The sequence below is a fragment of the Octodon degus genome, unplaced genomic scaffold (assembly GCF_000260255.1).
Source record: "Octodon degus isolate 3935 unplaced genomic scaffold, OctDeg1.0 scaffold00015, whole genome shotgun sequence".
NCBI classification, from domain to species: domain Eukaryota; kingdom Metazoa; phylum Chordata; class Mammalia; order Rodentia; family Octodontidae; genus Octodon; species Octodon degus.
The window spans coordinates 16,793,066-16,813,941 of record NW_004524591.1 but is presented as its reverse complement, the minus strand read 5'-3'; the positions used below and the strand labels follow the sequence as shown (position 1 = coordinate 16,813,941).

Below are 20,876 nucleotides of genomic sequence, written 5' to 3'. Positions count from 1 at the left end.
ATTTTGTGAGGTAAAACATGGACATCCAAGTATTCTAAATTTTCTTTTCACAGTGTTTGGTATTATTCCTTAAGAGAAGTATACAAAGACGTCAAACTGCATTTGAGTACTTAAGTTTTTATTAGTAGCATTTGAGAAGATACATGCACATATCTGCTTCTACATGTATGTGTGCACGTGTGTGTACAGGATTGAACCCAAGGCCTTGCATATGCTTAAGCACCTCCTGTACTGAAATCTGTTGATGAAATATTAATAGAACCATTACTCTATGTTAGGTTTAGGGTTTCAGCTCGGGATAAAACAAAAATTATGACAAATCTTGTGCTGTATTGGAGCTACTAAGTAGTTGTAGAGTGATTCTCAAAATGAAATTAGGATAGCCTGCATTTAACCATAGGAATTGTTTTAAAAGACTGAACCAGAAGACCTAGGACTAGCATTCATAATCTAATAGGTTCTCTCTGTAATTGTAATGCAAACTGAAGTATAAGGATTGACTTAGAGGTTACAGGGTAGAGGAATAAACAATGTACATTTCCATTGATCTGTGATACAAAGTTCAAAGTACAACAGTAGCATCTAGGAAAGATAATAGCTAATGGTCCCTACCTCTACTAAGGGAAATGTTGGTAAAAGCTAGAAGGCGAGTTCTAAAAATGATGTACCTTGTTTCCATTCAATTTTACCCAGAGAAATAAATACAGTCAACGCTCATGAAATGCTGTCTTGCTGCTCCAGTCTGGAGACTTCTATCAGACGCTCTTCTTCTTCAGTAGCTCCAGAGTATTTTCCTATGAAAAACATGATTAACGCATAGAGAAGCTACCAGTTGAGGGTCTTGTATGTAGTGTCTAACCTCATATACAATAACACACACACACACACTTTAAAGGGGCCAGAATGTGTCTTTGGGGGTTTAGAGTGAACAGACGTTATAATTCTATTTTAATCACCACCAGCAATTTATTTATTATAATCTTTGCTTGTAAATGGTCAGTGGCACCTAACATCTATTTAGCCTTATATTTATTTTTCTCCCTCTCAAGCATACGATCTAGAACTCACTTTTCTTTCTTGATAGTGGAGGAAATAAGTAAGTCCAAGGCTAGAATTAAGTTGAAAAGTCATTTAAGAGTCAGTACACTTCCCAGAGTAGTTCTTGACTGGCCGCTCAGAGAGGACTGGCGGAAGTTGGAACTTGGTTACCTTCATTCATTCGGACAAAGGCCATGCTAGTTTAGGGCGGTCTAGGTTTTCCTTGAGCGTTACCAGGCGAGGTACTAAATATCGGTGGGGCTGTCCTTTAGTTGGAAGGCTTCTTTATCATAAAACCTGTAGGCACTACAGATGCATTATTTCTGGAGTTTCTGGAGAAATGGTCTGCGTTTGCCGTAGTGCCAGTACTCAAAATGGCGGCCAGCCGCCTCACACACCCGGTCAGGTGATTCCGCCCCTCTCCGCCCCCTTTTCTACAGCTGCCCCTCCTCCCGCTTCCTGACGTGTGTGGGCGTGGCCTGCCTAGAGCCCGTGGAGGCCCGTAGAGCTGAGAGATACGCATGCGCAGCTGGCCCTCGCCAGCTTTGGCGCCTCCTCCCCGCCGTTCGCCCTGCCCCGGTTTTTCGGGCGGGGCCAAGTCTGGAGTCCAGCTGGTGCAGGCTGGAGGGTGATTCAGTGACTTCCTCGTTGCGAGTCCCGGCCTGGCAGTGTCCGGACTCGCACCCCTGCTGTCCCAGCTTGGACCGCTAGCCCGAGTGTAGATCACAGCCACAGCCCCACCCCGTCGATCCCCCTTGCAGGCTAGGTCCTTCCCAGCGCTCCGCTAACATGCCCAGTCCCAGCACCACCTCCTCTTTCTACCCCCTCCCCGATGAAATTAGGAACCTGTTGTCAGGTAAAGCGCGGGAAGGGGGAGGGGAACGCTGCTCATGGGACGGCGAGCCGGTGGGGACAGAAGCTTTGTGTTCTCGCCCGGCCGCCGCGCGCCACACCTGGTCGTCGGACCCGAGGGGGCGGGGCGAGGAGGGCAGCGGGGCGTTTGGGGTGAGGGAGGGAGTGGGCGTGTGTGCGATCTCGGCGAGGGGATGGTGGGGAAGCCACCTTGATGTTCTACGCTCGCAGGACCAGGACAGTTTTGTAGGTTTCTTGGAGACGGCATGTATAGAGGGTGGGGAGACAGAATGTTCCCGAGTGCTTTTGTGAGAACTGGCAAGGCAGCAGAAGTCAGGTCGTTCTTGGATGGCCTGGATCTTGCAGACTGTCCGAGCCACACGTGTTAGGGGTTTTGAGATGGAAGGGTGTGTCGTATTTAAAACTCCCACTTTTCTTTAACTTTCAGACCGTTTATATCCAAGACTTTGAAAGAGAGCCTGATTCTCAGATGCCCAGTTATGGGCAGCCATAGTAAGGGAAATGAAAAGGAAGGATGTGTTGAAAGTCGCACTTCCTGTGGAGCATGATGAAAGCACTTCATCTTTGCGCCCTCATCTTCCCCTTTTCAGTTCTACATCCCAGTTATGGGAACCGGTTTTTTTTTTTTTTTTTTTTTTTTGAGTTAAAAATGGGATTCTTCAGTGCTATTATGAATCTGCTGTTGGTTCAGTAGTGTGGTGGATATGAAGGTGTTTATTTTCACTAAGGATCAATGAAGACTGTACAGTTCTGCACAGGGTAGAAAATGATCTTTTTAGGGTACCACAAATGTTGCATGTCCTGATGTTTGGAAATTCTTAGCATTAGTCACTTCGCCTGGTGTATACCAGGATTTTGGAAATTTAGTGAGATAAATAAAATATTTATCTCTTAATGTTGATCATGAATTAAAAGATTAAAAGAACATCTCTCAGATGTCTGTGCTACAAGTTGCCTTTTTAACTGTCAAAAAGCAATGTCGTCTAAAATGTCGTATTTGATGTGGTAATTTAGGGCTGGCAGTGTGAGAGCAGGTGTCCAGATGTGCTGTTGCGCTGTTTTGGTGGTCAGCATCATGAGGATGATTGAGAAAACTCTGTGGATGTAGACTTCTGCTCATGGGACATGGTATAGTGGGCTGAATGCACTCACAGTGGGACAGTGGGTAGACTGCACTCTAGGAAGTGCTGAGTGTCATTACCACTGAAGCATATACTGAAAGAACTGAGCTTTTGTGCTATTATTTGAGAGTTTACATGCATACTAATTGTTTTGATACAATTAACATTTTTGTTGCTCCAATGCTGCATTTACTTCTTCAGAAAATTATGGTAATAAGATCACAGAAGTGCTTATCTTTATTTCAGAAATATGCCAGTTTTCAGATTTTTTTAGGTGAATATTTTTAGGTTTAAGAATGAAGAACAGACCTCTACGAGTTTTAAAAGATTGTCAGCTTCCATAGTAGGCAGTTTGCTATTTGAATCCACAATCATATATGCCCAGATAGAATGATAGATACCTCGATTATGAGGCGTTTATTCTCTGATCTCCATTAGATCAGAACTATCTCTTGTGGCTCTTATCTGTATAATTTCACAAAAGCTCAGAATTACGTATTTAAATTGTCTTCCAATGCTAACTTCCTATACATTTCTGCTTTCTCTCTTAAGTCAGATAATATTCAGACATAACATCTGAATTTAGGTTTTTATGTCACTGACATCTCCAGTATTTCATGTTAAAGTAAATTATAATAATCATACAAGATATTAAAAAATTCCAAACCTTTAAAACTTCTAAAATTAATAACTTGGATTATACTTTATTTTCAGAGGTTGTTTTCAAAAGGTGTAGATCTGAGTCGGGGTAGATACATATCTAAAGAAATGAAACAAGTGTAGTGTTACTCAGGGTTTAAAACTTTTTTATATATTCAAGGAAAGTTGTGTTTAACTGTAATTAAAGTTTTTGGGGATTAGAAAAGGCTTTAAGAATAGATGTTCTCAGCACTATTTTGCATATTTCATCCAAGAATATCTGGGATGCATCATGATTTGCATAATTCAAGTAAATTAGTACATGATTGGGTGATAGTACATGATTAGATTTTGAATTTCGAAACTATAGGTGAAGTGTTTGTATTGATTTGAATTTTGGAAGCATGGCTTGTTTATTGCCTACCTTGTACAATTTTTCTTTTAAACTAAGAAGGAGTTGTTGATTCTAGAGATTGTAAACAGTGGAGTATTGTTAGTATACATCATAGGATGCTAGATTTCAAAAACAGGATAAGGAATTAGGCCTTTCAAGAGTTTAGAATCTTACCCTTTTAGAGAAAATATAAAGTCAGCAGATAATAACTTTCAGAATGTAGTATTGCTGAGACATTTCCAATTGTCTTTCATGTACCTAGTGTACAAATCATTATATGTCATATATGTTAAGTATTTGACATTTAGCTGCTTGATGTGCTCAAATGTATTCATGTATTTATGCTTTTGTCTTTTTTTCCTTCCTGAGGCTTTCATTTTTAGGCTCATATTTAATGATTTCTTTGACAAGTGATAATATAGTTTGTTAATCCAATTTTTCTATAGAATCAGTGTATGAAATCTTGAACACATATATTTTATGAAGTGTTGAATTAGTATTTTGTTTACATAAAAGGAAAAGAATTTGAAGAATTTTGTTGTTCTGTAAACAAGTTATGAACCACCATATACACTGTAGGCAACCTTTGATCCCCCCATATCAATGGAGAATAGGTTTATTTTGGATAATTAAACTCAGAGAACTTTGTTCATGCAACTTTCTTCCATATCCAAATATTTTGACTAGTTCAACAAGCCAGAATAATCTCGACTTAATGTGAGTTTTTTCCTTCTGGCAGCCAAGAAAGTGTGAGGAACTAGAATCACTGCCTGCTAAACTCAATTTGTGTAGTCACCTTTTGCATGTAGTTTATTAGTAGTTTGCAAGCAGATGTTCTCATTCACTCTCATTCTTTCATTTCATGCTAACAAATTTTAAAAGGAAATCAGCAAGGGTAGGTGGTCCTCTTTTTAATAAGTTAGAAAATGAAACCAGTGGCAAAGAAACCAGTTGTCAGTGCATGGCAAAAATAAAAGTCAAACCAAATAAAGAGCAAACAAAGTGAATAGATGGTTTCTGAACAGTGACCTTGAGATTTTTGTTGACAAGGCACTTGTGATTTCATAAATATTGCATTTTCTTCTGTTGGGGATTTCCAGAACATTGTTTTTAACCTTCATACATTATAATTGATAATCCCTTTGGGGCACTAGATAAAGAATGCAATTCAGTTGAAATAGAGGCAGAATTCTTAAATGCTTAGCATTGTACGTTTTGCTTTCCACCTTTCCATCACATTTATAATTTGGTCAACATTTTGGTTTTATTTTTCCTATGAGAATCATTTATGGTGTATCCAGTGTACCCTAACTTCCTTCTGGGGTATTGGCTGAGTATGTAAAGGGAAGAGTGCCACCTACTGAGTCACCAGTAGTCACCTTAGCACCTGGATTTTCCAACAGAGCAAGAACAAGCCTGTCCTATTTAGGCAACAATAACTGTTGAGCATAGAGTTGATATGAGAACATATAATCTGAAAATGAAGTCAATCTATGACACCTCTGAGATTTTCTCTTCTAGAAATCGAAGCAAGATCATGTCTATAAAGACACCAGAAGATTATAGTGTCATATACAGGCAAATGGTATAGTGAGGAAGTCAAATAGTACTGTGTAGGTGAATTAGGAAAATTATTGGCCTATTTATGTTAAGCATATAATGTCATACTTTTGTTGGGAGGGAGATTTTGGCATAGCTTTCCATTGAAAATATTTTCATCTCTGATTACTAAGTAGGATTCTTACTGTTTTCTACAATTTTATGGAAAATTACTTTTGTTTATTTTGCAAAGAGAAATCTAAATATACTAAAAAGTGAGCAGTATATGAATAATTTCAAGTTACTTTGTCTCTACTGATAGCAGCATTCAAGTATTGATAGAAAGCATGTAGAAACAATAGAGCATGAAAAGCCTCCAGTGACTTGAAACACAGTTCAGTTGTCTCTCATAAATTTAAAGTTAAGTGTCATGTATGGGTGATAAAAATGGGGTAGGCTAGGGTTTATATACTCATTATTCACTTAGTTTGCCTTTTTCAATTAAAGCCAAGTCTTATCTTTTTCATTCCATTGAGTTAACATTTCTTTTTCAATCACATTCTGAACACATAACGATAGATGCTGCCTAACAGTGAATGTGGTGTAAATCTCTGAAAATGTGTGGTAAAAAGATTTTGATTATTGTAAAATGCTGTTTATCAAGAGTCATCTTTTTGAGGTTGAAAGATGGTCAGCCATATCTTTCATCGTACTTGCCTTCTATCTGAGTAAATCATTTAATCTTTCAAAGCCAATATTGAAAATTTTGTGAGATGATTGAATTGTGAAGACTTGGGTGTGTTTTACTCATTGTACTGTAAGAACTGTGTTTGCTCCTGTGTCTTTCTCTGTTTGAAAACTCCACAGTTCTATCATAACCTATAAAAGGGCTAGGTAATCAGGAGAAAGACATTTATCAGAACAATCAATAACTTTTCAATTAGCCATTTTCCAACTTTGGGAATTTGGCTCCATTAATCTATGTGTGCCTATTTTGATTGATTTTTATATTTTTACCAGTAGCTGTTTGGTCAGATCATTCTCTGCTGCAACAGAAACGTCCTTTTGTTCTAAGTAGCATAAAGCCTAGGCTAGTATTCTTTTTTTTTTTTTGTGGAACCGGGGATTGAACTCAGGCCCTTGCGCTTGCCAAGCAAAGGTATTCTTAACATTAAATTTAGTGACAGATTATGTTAGTGAACACAAAGTAAATAAAATCAAAGGAGATGTAGAATGAAATAGTAAAGCCATTTGGGGTGCTCTGTGACTGGTTTTACACTTATTGTACTGATGTATGGGGGACTTAGGCCAGTTCTGGCTCTTCTATATAATGCAGGCCCTCACAGAGGCTGTGTGCATATGCATGCCTGGGCAGGGGGATTTCGGGTGGCTTGGGGACTAGGGAGAAGACATAGGGTATTCCATTGTGCCTTGTTTACAATTTAAGCCTTCAGGTCCTCTCCCAACCTATTTGGTAGTGGGGGATGGGAAAGAAAAGTAGTTTTTAAGGAAGAGAATCCATGCTAGGTACACAACTCAGAGAAGCTGGTGGTTTATTTTACTCTTTTTGAACTTTTATTTTTTTTATTTTTTTCAAATTTTTATTGATAAACAGATAGCAATGAGACAGTTTCAAATCAAATCGGAAGTACAGTTTCAACAAATAATACACTGCATATATTCTTCTTAGTGGTTAATTGCTGTACAAGATGCGGACTTGTGATCCTATTTACAAACACCATTAGAACAAATCATTCCATTCATTAAGAGAATGCAACTATATATCTATCCTAACCACTTTGAATACACAGATACAAAACGGACATTCATCGGTATACCTCATTTTTTCTATCCGTTATTGAATATTATAGGTGTGTAAACTCAGCAAAATATTCTAAAAGAGTCCAGTGGTTTATTTTACTCTTGGCAAGAATTGAAAAACTGTTGTAACCATATGTGGTTCCACATTTTCACTGCGTGTTGTATGTGGAAGTTGGTAGAAAGCAGCCTCTGTGTGTGTGTGTGTGTGTGTGTGTGTGTGTGTGTGTGTGTATTAGATACCTGTCCCGGTCACTCTGGACTCTAGATGAAGATGGGGTGCCAGTTTGTCAGGCTGCCTAATCTGTCTAGGACATCAGTAGGTAAAACAAAACAAACCAAAACAAAAACCTTAGTGAGTCTTATGTTAAGTGTTTGCCTCTTAAGGGTGGAGAGATAGCTATTGAGAGGTTTTTAACTTAAATGGCTTAAGGATTGCTGAGCCAGAACATCTCATCTTTTAATTTTTCTCAGACCTTTTGTACTTTTCTACAGAGAAGTTATAAATCTGATCATTTCAGCGGCCTTCACGGCAATTCCTTACAGCTGTGCTTGGAGATAAAGCTTACTCTTGATAACGCCAAGGTGTAAAAGGAGCAAAAATCACCACCATATTTAATTTTACCAGCATAAAGCTTTTTTCCTAATGATGACGTGGCGGTCAGTGGAGGTAGGGATGGGGATAATTCTGGAGTTAAATGTAGGCAGCACAGACCTCCAGTTCAGAGGCTGCGGGGCTGAGGAAGCTTGACACGGTGCCTTCTCCTGGGCTCCGGGCTTCTTTCCCAAGGCGGGTGTCCTTGTCCTGTGGCGTGAGTGGACCCCCTCACTTGGAGAAAGAGGAGTTTGAACTCACCAGTCCAAGAAGCATATGAAGGAAAGCCGGCTGACCCTTTCTTGTAATCAAATTGCGATGTTTACCGGAATTACAGGCAGTCAGGAGTCAGTGAATCTACATATTAACCGAGGGACACGACCCCTAAAGAAAGGTAAAAGAGGGCCAGTGTGTTTGCTAGTTTACCCTGTTAGCTACTTTGCCATTTGCAGGGCTATTTAGAGCACAATAAAAAGCTTCAAATCTCTTTTCCAACCAGCCAGAGGAGCGCTTGATTCACCCAAGACTTTTATTGCTGGCTTTTGAAATATTACCCTGGCTTTGAGCTACAAAGCCGCAGATCCAGCCCCATTTGTCTGGCGCTGCCCCAAACTCAGCTCTCCCGGCTCCCAGCTCCCAGCTCGCAGCTCCCTAGAGAGGAACCTTGGTGTTTAACACTCAGAGGGTCTAGTTTTTCGGTGGCCAGGGATGGAGCATCTCCCAGGATAGCCCAGGTCGCTTCTTCCCCAGCCTCAGCGCTACGGGGAGTGCAGCCCCCAGCTGGAGGCTGCCAGCGCTGCGGCTCATCTGGTGTCGAGCAGGGAGGCTGTTTTATTCCATTTGAAAATTAACGTACAAAGTGTAGATTTAAAAAAAAAATAACTTGGATTTCAAAAGCTTAAAAACAACTCAGTTGGTGAACAAGCAGTAATTAAGATTACTGCAGGCACTGCTGCCAGTTAAAATTCTTATTTGCTGAAAAGATATGAATAGCAAAGCAGTTCTTACTCTCCAGATGTCTTTTGTGAAACAATTACCAACAAAGTCAGTGTTTCTTATTCTTTCAGTTTCCTTAAACCCTTTTCTGAGAAAAGTTTGGGAATAAAAAATTTAAAATACTACTCTAAATGTACAGAGCTCCTTCCTTACCCCACCCGGGAATCCCCTCCCCTTGAAATACACTGACTGTTCCTGCAGCTCCAAACTCAACAAATATTGCTTCATAAACAGAAGCATTGGTCAGTATTTTATAAACATATTTAAGAGGTTTTAAGAAAATGCATCAGAATATCGCAGCCTTTTTTAATTTTCTGAATTTTTATAGAACTGAGATGACTTTTTAAAGAAATAACTCTTGGGTTGTAATTTGTTCTGTTATTGCTTCCAGAGCTAGAAAATAGATCTTGTTTGTTTAAACTTGAATTGTATAATGAAAATGTAAAACAGGCAATTAAATACTCATGGAAGAGGGAATTAATGACAAACATTGAGTGAAAATAGCATTAAGCAGACTATTCACTAGTCATTGTGCCAGTGATCCTCCCAAGTATTGAGTCCCCTTGGAGGAAGCGTCAGCAGTAGGATTACTACTGCTGCTGCTCTTCTTCTTCTTCTTCTTCTTCTTCTTCTTCTTCTTCTTCTTCTTCTTCTTCTTCTTCTTCTTCTTCTTCTTCTTCTTCTTCTTCTTCTTCTTGAATTACTGTATGAATTCTCAGGGAAGCGAATGATCTGGGTCTAATTTGCACTAGTTCTGGATTATGTCTCTCTGTCCCCTCTCCAAAATAAGAGCAACTCAAGGAAAGAGAAGCTAGGATACTTTGTTTTTATCTCAATTTGATACTTTTAACATATTAGTTGTTAATGGACTTCAAACCTTGTAAAAATTACTACAAATTAATTTTAATTCTTTCATTTGTCATATTGACTTAGGGAAAAATTACCTTTACACATTTGTAATGACTATAAGTTTGATTACCTTTTCTCATTGGATCAAAGTATTTTTGTAATCAAGAATTAAAAAAAAAGAATTTAAACTTGATTACAAACATCTATCTCATATATTAGGTTTTAAGTAGTTAATTTAAATATAGTTGAAAGATTATTACATTTCTTTGCATTACATGTAATATTTTGTTGTGGTATTATCTTTTTGTCAGTATAAGTTAGGAGATAATAGTTTAAGAAGAAAGTAAGATATACATGATTCTCTTCAATATGAAACATGGATGATTTATAACCATGCCTACTTTAGAACATTTAAGGTATCTTCTATATTAGATAATTCAAAATGAGTTTTGAAATTCCAAAAATGAAATTAAGTTGGGCACTATTTCATGAACAGTGACAATGGAATTATTATTATAGAAATCTAACCATCAAGGACTTATAATTTTGTATGGGAGAGAACAGAGTAATTTAGTTTACTAAAATTTTAAAACATAGGCCATGGGGAAATGAAATGTGAGGTTATAGAAAACTTATTTCTTGCATACTATATTTTAAAATAATGAATGTGAGAAATATTCCAGGTGGTAAGAACAGAGCAGGAACCAAGAGCTCAGAGAGCTGCCCAGAGTAGGTGTTGTAGTTAGCAAGGAGGATGTGATTTAGGAATCTTGGCTAGAAGCAAAGGGCTTATTTTTTCTTTAAAGCATTAAACATTATTTATTCTTAAATGTATTACACTGGGAAAAACAGATCCTTGCCTAAAACATTAGTGTATTTTGACATAATACTGTGAATGACTTGTTCATATAGGATGTTAGAAAACACTATAAAATGATAGTGACACATGCATAAAAGCTTGGTGCTGGCTTTTAAATGAGATTTTGTTTTATGGGATACCATAGTTTATTAAAACTTTTGAACATCTCTCTGGTTTAATGGTGCCAAACATCCAAATAGTATCTGCTATGCTAAGCCGAAGAAAAGCGTACAAATTTTATTCACTCAGTGGTGAACAGATTTGACCAGCTTAGTATTTGAAGCATACTTCCACTGTTATGCTTTGGATTGATGAAATAGCTATAACAAATTGTACAGATATTGGTACTTATGGGAAGAGACAATCATTGTTCTAGTTGTCTTCACAAAAAATGATTCTTCTAATTTGTATCCTGTTTCTTATATTTAATGTTTTAGATGTTGAAACATTCGTAGCAGATGTACTGAGAGGGGAAAATTTATCCAAGAAAGCAAAGGAAAAGAAAGAATTCCTTATTAAAAAGATAAAAGATGTAAAGGCTACGTAAGTCATTTGCTTTTATTACTTTGAAGTAATTTTATAAATAACATCATAAAGAATTATCTCAGAATTAATTTTTATACTCTAATTTATTGCTGTTATATATTTTTAAAGGACAAAAAATATTTTTTAAACACAAGCATGCTTATCATAATACTGTTTTATAAAGGTTCTCAATGGTATATTTTTAAAAATATTCTAACATATCCAACTGTTTATTTTTATTATCTGAGGGAGTACTTGGTTTAAATAAGATGTAGATAGATTAAAGATTTTTATGTGAATATGGAAAATGCCTCAGATACTGAAAAAGAGAATCCTTTTGTTATATTAAATAAGTAAAATATACATTAAAGAAATTGGAGACATACCGTCATTTGACTGCTCTACATAGATCTCAGGAAATTGTTATTTATCTATATGTATATTTGTAATACAGGTTTTGGATTTTAATTACTGCTACTGATTAGACCTTGTTTTGATTTTTCAACCACATTTTACAATATGTTATTTATTTTTCAGGTATCTTCAGGAATTTCAAGACAGAGGTAAATTTCAAACTTGCATTTTTTTCTTTTTGAAGATTTTTAGTAGGATAATTAACACATCTTGAAATTTGATAGTTGGAATGAAAATTTAAATTTCTATACTATATTGTGTGTATTTAGAGCTTCAAGATGAGAGTGCTAGCTCCCCCTGCTGAGAAAAAATTAAAAAGCAGATCCAGATTTTACTCTGCAGTTTTCTGATGCAGAAAATGTAACAAATTTAACATTCTTAGGTTTTGTAATTCTTAAAGTACTTTGTGGGAGAAATTTGTTAGGTATACCTGAGCTAACTTGGAGTAATGCGGTGAAGCAGGGGTGAGACACTTCCCCAGTGCTGTGTGACACTGCAGAGGTTGCTTCACGGAGGGGAGGAGCAGGAGGGCTTGTGGCCCAGTGCTCATAGCTCATGGTTTTGAAGGGTGCCTTGAAAACCATACAAATTTTGTTTGAAAATATGAATAAAGTATTTCTCAAACATTAGTTTTATCTTTCCTGTGACTTACTTGTTTTGACTAAAGGTGTGTCTTAGAGAATTTTAGAGATGGGAATTCAGTTTTATTTTATTTCTGAAACGAGGAGTGCTAGTGAACTTTCTTCCTTTTGGTTTGGGCCACAGCCGTTTAGCAGGCTGGAAACCAGGTTAGGCAAGGCGTGCAAAGTTCCGGCTACTTCCCATCTTGGGTTTGTGAGGGAAGCCGGGGATGGCCCTTATTTCCATGATGCTAATTCATAGGTCATGACCTGCAGCTTGTGGATGCTGGCATGAGGGTCACAATATGAGGTCAGTTAACTTACAGGGAGTGAGGCTGCAAGGTTTGGGGACAGGACTGCGTGGCCTGGGCTCACTGGGATTAGCAGATCCCACAAGGAACTCATATTTGTGCTAACTGATAATCGTGAGAGGATAATGACAGTTCCGATAAACCAAGTACTTAACCAGAGAAACCTAACACCAGCTAAAAGGAGGTCACAGTTTCTATCACGTGAAATTAACCAAGATGGTGGATTTGAAGGGACTGAGAAAAGATTTTCTTCTATATGAAGATTTTAACACTATTAAACAGTAGAACAGGAAACTCCCTTCCCTACATACCAACTTTTTGTGCCCTACAGTGAATCCTAAATTCTGAGCTCAACCCTGTTGCATTCTGCTTAGTTGCATATAGAAATAAATTTATGCATTTTAATCATGATAGCTTTTATATAGTGTACTATTTATGGGGCAGCATGATATCTGTTTCTCTTCTTAAGAGGCATATTTTATTCCAGTGATTATTTATTGAGCTCTCATTGTAGCTTAATTGTTGGTACATTAAACAATTTTAAGATAAGAAAGCATAATAACATAAAGGCATTATATAATTGCATATGATTTAATAATAGTGTAGGAACTTTCCCTTTGGAATTTTGGTTTAGAACTTGTTCAGGTGTGTGGATATTAAAATTACATTACTGAGATGCATTTTTGTGTCTCCAAAGAGAATGAAAGTTTATATAGTATTTGATAGAAATTGAAAAATGATCCTAAAATAAAGAGTTCAAATAACACAAAATTTAGAGATTCCCTATCATCATTTTCCTCTGAAGAACTCATTTGTAGCTCAATCCCGCTATACTGACTTAACTAATCACCAAGAGTGCCCGCTGAAGTAAGCCTGTGGATAAATTACACATTTACCTTGGAGAAACACAAGAAGCTAAGTAATTTTATGCCGTTGTTCCCTCAAACTGTATTCGGCTTTGTTTTGAAAAGACTACTCTATGTTGTTTGTTAGGAATGGTGAAGGGCTCAGACTTAATAATTGCAAAGTAATTATCCAAGATACATCTCTTTTAATATTAGGAATGTGTTATTGAATGTCTACATTGACTAAGTTCACTCCTACCTATGTTTTGATGGTAGTGTCCCCGCTGTCCCTACATTTTCCTCTAGGGGCTTAGGATTGTCTGCATCCGAGGCGAGCTGCACAGAATTCCTTTTAGTCATTATCTCTCTGTCTCCCTCTGTGTCTCTCTTGGTCTCTGCCTCTGTCTTTGCCTCTCTCTCTCTCTCTCTCTCTCTCTCTCACACACACACACACACGCACGCACGCACACACGCACACAGAGTCTTTCTGGTTATTTAGAGCCACAATGAAGTAAGCAAACAGTTTTCTTTTTATCTTTATACCCCAATTTTTAAAAAATACCTTATTTTATGAAAATAACAGTTGAATACCATTTTAATATCATTGTTGGATGCTGGGGATATAGCTCAGTGACACAGTGCCTGCCTGGCAAGCGTGAGGTCCTGGGTTTGATTCCCAGTTCTAAAAAAAGAAAAACTCATGGGGGGATGACCAAATACAGAATTCTTCAATAAAACGATTCAATTCAGATTAATTTCTATGGCTACTACAAAGACAACAGTATGCAAACTGAACTACTAACCTGTTTTGAAGCTATCTCATTGCTACTTTCTCAATAAAATTATTAAAAAAGATAAAAATGTCTGACCCCCCAAAAAATGAAGATTAATTTTTAATAAGTCAATATATGTTACTGTTTGAGCAAAGAACTGTTACTGACTAAACATTGGTTAGTGTTTTCTAATATTGTAGGATATTGGAAAGAATGTTTTACTTGTATCTTCATGTTAGTCTCTTTTTACTCCAATGATGATTTCAGTGTGACTATAGTAGTTACTCAGTAAACACCAAATTAATATATATTCCCCAGTCCAACTTAATATGTCAGGAATGGTTAATTTTTTTTTTTTTTGGTGGTACCAGGGATCAAACTCAGGACCTTGTACCTGTGAGACAGGTGCTTATGCCACTAAGCTATGTCCCTGGCTTCAGTTAAGTTAATTCTGATCCATAAATTTAGTTTAAAATAATCTTTAGATAATGATAAATTATTAAAAGAAGGGCATACATAGTAAATGAGGTAAATATTTGGAAACTTTTTCAAATTTGTAAAGTATTACTGTCTGTGGTTTTTAAAATGTAAGTATATTATTTTAGATATTCCAGATAAAGCTAACATTTTATTCTTTAAAATCTCTTTTCCTATTAATTGTGAAAATTAATAACTTTTGCCCTTAAGACTCCATTGGTATTGTAAAATATGCATAGATTTATGTTGGAAGCAATTTTTCTTTTACCTTCTCATTTGTAATACTTCTTAAGTTTATTAATGGATTAAACTACTTTTAAAAAATAGCAGGACTATTAGGTGGGAAGGGTTCCATTTTTGTTCATCTTGATGGAATCCTTAAGAACAGCAGAAAAGACAGAAGCTTGGATGATGTTTAATTTCCTGTCCTTTACCATTCCAAACATGGTATATTTTCTGTTGAAAGTTAGCTGCTCAATGACATCTGAGCTAATAACTCACAGTTTTTTTTTTTTTCCTTCCACTGTTATCTTCTCTTCTACCCTTGCCCTTGTGCAGTGTGATAAACATGTTTGGAATTACAGGGCTTGTAGTAAAGAAGTCTATATGCAAAACTGCATGCATTTATTTGGTACTAGGGATTGAACTCAGGACCTTGCGCTTGCCAGGCAGGCACTTATGCCACTGAGCTGTGTCCCCAGCCCTTGGTATGATTTTTTAAAATCTCAGGCTGAATGTGACACAAAAAGTTGCCCTTATTATCTGCATATTGTAAATTATCCTTATTAAGAGAAATTAAGGGCTGGGGAGATGGCTCAGTGGAATAAGCACTTCCCTGGCAAGCACAAGGGCCTGAGTTCAATCCCTGGTTCCGGAAAAAAAAAAAAAAAAAAAAAAGAGAAATTAAGACATTCTTCTTAGTTTTTGGTGACCTGTATCCTTTGAAGTCTCAAGAATTAAATTTTCTTCCAGAAATGACAAATTAAATGCTTAATTCCATATGTATATTTAGCTGCATGTTATCACTTGAAAACTTAGAATGGACAAATAAACTGACTAGAGAATTAGAAATTAATTTACTTCTACTTTTACCCTTAAGTCTGTCTTCATGTCCTGTAGAAGGAAATGGCTGCCATCTAAATTATATTTTATATATTATTTTCTTCTAAATTAGCATTTAAGAATTATATACATATTTATGAGGCACAGTGATATGTCAGTGTAAAATGAGTACTAAATTTTAAGTGAATTATTTAGTTTTATATTGTCTGTGTTTAAAGGAAAACTACACGTGGAAAAACAAGCAGTAAACTAGGTAAAGTGCCTGTGGTGGCTGTGGAATTTGTGAGTCCAGTTGTTGTTGGGCTGCACCTCTAGGCATCTAGGAAAATGTCAATTGATGATGATGAGCCATATAAAAGAGAATGGCTCACAGTGATTTGAACCCAACTGTTATAAATTTGAAAATAGTTATCCGAGAAATGTGCTGCTGTGGTACGATTAAGCTTGGACTTTGCTGTGATATTTAAGTTGCCTCTGAAATTATAGGAAGGGAAGCCTTGGATCATTGTTTTTTAGGTGGTTAACTTTGTATCCTTAATTAAACTTTTGAAAGTTGTGGGATAAATCAAATGCTTTTCTAGGGAAACAAGAAACAGTATTAATGAGCAACAACCCCATAATTACCCTTGTGAGTACATAACAGGGACACATTCATGTCTTTTCTTTGTGCAATAACTTTTACAAAGAAGTATTTTTAAACTGATCATTAATTTTATGACCACAGAAATGAGATGCAAAATTTATGCTGTTGTCATTGGCACAAGCTCAAGGCACCACTGACATTATGTGTGAGAGTAATAGAATGGCTGGCAACTAATGATTCTGTAGACATTTCATTTGAGCATGCTTTTCTTTTAGATGTCTGATTAGTCTGTAATGCTTTCAATTATGTCTAAATTGTATTGGATGCATTTACCTGATGCTCCATTGTTGATTTGGAGTTCAGTTTTTTTTTTTTATTACATAAACACAAGTTGGGCATTTTCTTTATAATTTATAGAAGGCTTTGCAGGTATAGCTAAAAATACTTGGTCCCTGGGGAGGATAAATGCTTTGTGCTACTCAACAGCGACCCCTGTGTTCAGTTAAAGCTCCTTCTAAAGCAGGTTTTTTTTAAATCTTTATTGGATTGAAAAACAAAATTAGGGAGGGGGAAAATTAATGCATCACCACTGGAACAGCAGTAAGATCATGCTGAAGAGTGGTGTGTTCTTTTGACTTAGTGCAATGGTTAAAAAGGGAATACAACTAACTGTACAGATACCGTATAGATTTTTTACTTTCTGAGTGAAATCAAAGAGATTCCTTCCATGGATGGGAGAAAAAAAAAATCAACCCAGTAGGAGTACTTCATTTATTTTTATTATATAAATGTAAATATCACACTATTAAAAATTACTTTTGTCTTTCAAATAAAACTGGTATAGGAAAGTCTTAGAAAAATAAAAAAAATGCTTCAGTTATGTTAACTGTAGCTCTTAGAATGGATAAATTAAAGACAATCACACCTTCTTTTGTTTTTGTAGCATTAGGGATTGAATCCAGGCTTTTATGCTGAACTATATTCCCCGGATCTTTTTTTTTTTAATTTTATTTTGACACAGGGTCTCATTACGTTGCCTAGTTGTCTTGGTTAGGCTTGAACTTTGCAATTCTTTTGCCTCAGCTTCATGGAGTGCTGGGATTAGAGGTGTAATCACTGTGCTTCACTGTCTTTTTCACTTTAATGAATAATCTGAAAAAAAAAAAAACCCATGTTTTTAGAAGAGTGTTGGAATTTAACCCTGCAGGATTTCATGTATGCTAGGCAGGCACTTTGCCACTGAGCTAAATACTCAGCTGTGAAAAGTACTTACAAGGAAAACAAAGACCCATATGTTTTTAACATGTCAGCAACCCATATGTGCAGAATAAATAGTTATATTATTATTGAATTTATAATTTTAATAATCCTTTTGCTATATGTGTGGATATAGAATATACATGTCAAATGTAAATAGATGTTCTGTATATATGTCTGTGTGGCACATATATACACATAAAAATCTATAATGGATGTTATCTGAGGAAAATTAGCTTCCTAAGGTTTTTAAAACTTTAACATTTTAACTGTCCATTTCTGTATAGATTTAAACCTGAGCACCAGAATTTTTTCAAAATAATTTCCATATATTCTTTTGTTTTACTTTTTTTTATAGTCATGACAGCATAAGAGCTAAGTTCTGAAATATCCTTGTCTTTCTTAAAATCAGGAGATTTATTATTTGATGTGTGATATCAGATGTACTTAGAAAATTCATACCATAAACATTCTTACTTCGTTAGGAATATAAAGATTCTAGCAACGAGAATAACAGAATTTTATGATCTCTATAACTGTGTTTCACATTCTATCACGACATTTAAAATAATTTTAGTGATTCTTTATAACTTTGTTTGGCCTTTGAAATTAAAGCAGTTCTCTCTTCATAGAAGAAATATGATAAGAAATCGTTTAGTATTCTGAAAAGCATTTTGACCATCTCAAAAAAAAGATGCTTTAAGACTTGAAGAATGAGTAGTTTTTATGTGTATTCTTTGGGATTTTAATTGGGGAAGAAACATCATCATGTCTGGTGTACCTAGTGGTAGAACCACTAAGAAAGACAAAATAACCGCCTCTGAATTCTGCTCTTGTCTTCATGAGAGATGTTACTACATCTGTCATTTTCAGGACAGGGATGATGGTGCATGCAATAGCAAAATTAGAAGGAAATGAATGTTTCACTTTTAAATTATTTTGACAATGCTGTTTTGAGAGGCTATTTCCTCTACCAAAAATGTACTGAAAAATAGGGTGACATCCAAGAAATGGGTGTCAGAGGATTAGCCATCATTATGAAGCTCTTAGTGGCTCTAATATGGATCTACCAAAGCACCCGTGTCCAAAGGTAATATTGTAAGTACTCCATCCAGAGTTTTTATGAGAATTTTTACCATTCCTGTTGTGTAATCCCTGAGGCAGCTGTTTATTTTCTTCAATTGTTAAAAGTTAGATATTTAATATAGTACATTTTTTTATTGTTGAATCTCTGTGAAAATTACAGGTCTGACCAATCATTCATTCCATGTTTTAAAAATTGTTTAAACTGAATATACGGAAAAAACTGAAACCACAAGGTTTTTTTTTTCCATGGGGATTAAATAACATAAAGCAAACAGATTTTTAAAAGCAATCCCAAACCAGTCAACTTACAGTTTGTAAATCAAGCTGGAAACTGGCCAGAACATTAAAAAATGGTAGCATGCTACTGAATGAAAATTGAAAGTTTTTGTAGACCTCTGTTTGAATTTTTAAAAACATTGTGAGTGTTCAGTGATCTTTTCAATAAAGGATTTCTGTTCTAAAAAATGTATTGAGTATTTTTAATCTACTCTAATGCTATCTTGTGTTTTTAATGAAAATAAAAGGTGTTCATATGGCTTCAGAGTATCGATTTCTCATCATAATTTTTCAAATTATTGAATAGGTAAATAGGATTACTTGAATTATTTTCAGTGTTATGTTTACTTTTTCTTTTGATTATTGGTCCTTTGATTTTTGAGGGGTTATTTTGGATTTTATTTTATCTTCTGCTTTTTGAGTTCCTTATAGAGACTATCACAATCTTGTGACTTATGTCACAAATAAGCAGTTGTCTGTTGATCTTCAGAAACTACTACACTTATAAGGTATGATAAAAGTGTGGTGTGTATTTAAATTTTAAAAATTATTGCAGTAAAAGACACATTGCCATTACTCCTCATCAAAATTCTTCCCCTTACTTCAAACACATTTATCCCATCCTTCTTGCTATTTTCTGAAGCAGTTCTGGAATTCTTTCTCTCGAATGTATTTAGTTGTGCTGTTGTGGCTGCCTTGATATCCTGAAATAATTTAAAATTTTTACCTTGCATGGTCACTTTGACTTTGGGGAAGAGCCAGAAGGTTCAGATCCAGCGAATCCGGCAGATGAGACAGTGTAATGCTTTACAAGCCTGTCTTTGGTTGGGTGACATTTGGCAGCAGCACTCTGTATTTTGACCACACCTCATAAAGATATAAAGGAGGGTTTCCAGAACTCTTCAGAAAGTGACAAAAATGGTGGGATAAGTGCGTTTAAAAGTACAGGAAGAGGGGAAGTAGTCTTAAGAGCATTATATACTTTACTGTAATAAATTTTAAAAAGTTTATACTCATTTTTGATCACCCCTTGTATATTATAATGGAGATAAGCTAAATTAGGATCTACTTTTACATAGTTCAGAAAGTTTTCTTTGTTTCTTATGACAGTGACTCAATTTAATAGTAAAACTTACCTCATTGAAAAAGTAACAGAATTTTAAATGGCTAAATCATAAAAAAATATTTCCTTGATTCTTTCCAGGTGATGCAGAAGAGGAAGAAGAATATGATGACCCTTTTACTGGGCCTCCAGATACAGTCTCCTTAGCCTCAGAACGTTATGATAAAGATGATGATGCCCCCAGTGATGGTATGTGACACCTTCCCATAGCACGTGCCTCCTGACCGATTCACACAAGGCAGTGCTATGTGCATAGGTGAAGGTCCCGTGGACGCCCAAGGCAGGGCTGTGGGTTAACTTACCTTTACGAGAACCTTTTAAGGAACAGAAGAGCTCTCTCTAGTGGTCCTAGCTGAGGTTTCCTGAAGTATGTAGCTGTTTCTTTTTCTAGGAAATTTTCCTTACCAGAATGTTAGTAGCATGCTTGCAAAATTGTGTGACTATTGCTAGTAACAGTTTGTTGGTTAATTTAATATTACCGAGTTCTTGCTTCATTTTATTGTGCTTAACAGCTTGTTATATTATTTATTTTATAAATAATGAAAAAGGTTTTTGATCTATTTTTTGGTAAAAATTTCATACCAAATGAATTCATAAAATATTAAATTATTCCTACATTGCTTTTTCACATTGACACAAGTTTTTTTTAATCAAGTGCTTCTTTTAGTACACGTTTTCATTTTTCTGATTGTCACTTAAATGCCTTATGTTATGCAGTAATATCATAGCATTATTAATTGAATTAGTAATGAAGTTGGTTATCTCTTAATAATTTCTAAAAACCACTGAACGTTGTTGAAGTT

The 20,876-nt window shown here is 35.9% G+C and overlaps 1 protein-coding gene across 4 annotated transcripts in view; it reads left to right on the top strand.

The window, feature by feature from the left end:
• The first annotated feature begins 1,636 nt into the window (after positions 1-1,636).
• Skap2 (src kinase associated phosphoprotein 2) overlaps positions 1,637-20,876 on the top strand; it is a 210,093-nt gene continuing 190,853 nt past the window's right edge. For all 4 annotated transcript variants that reach the window (XM_023709893.1, XM_023709892.1, XM_023709890.1 and 1 more), the window contains exons 1-4: positions 1,637-1,894; positions 11,159-11,264; positions 11,784-11,809; positions 20,155-20,262. In XM_023709893.1, coding sequence (XP_023565661.1) covers positions 1,828-1,894; positions 11,159-11,264; positions 11,784-11,809; positions 20,155-20,262 — 307 coding nt within the window. In that variant the 5' untranslated portion in view covers positions 1,637-1,827. The remainder of the gene's footprint in view (positions 1,895-11,158; positions 11,265-11,783; positions 11,810-20,154; positions 20,263-20,876) is intronic.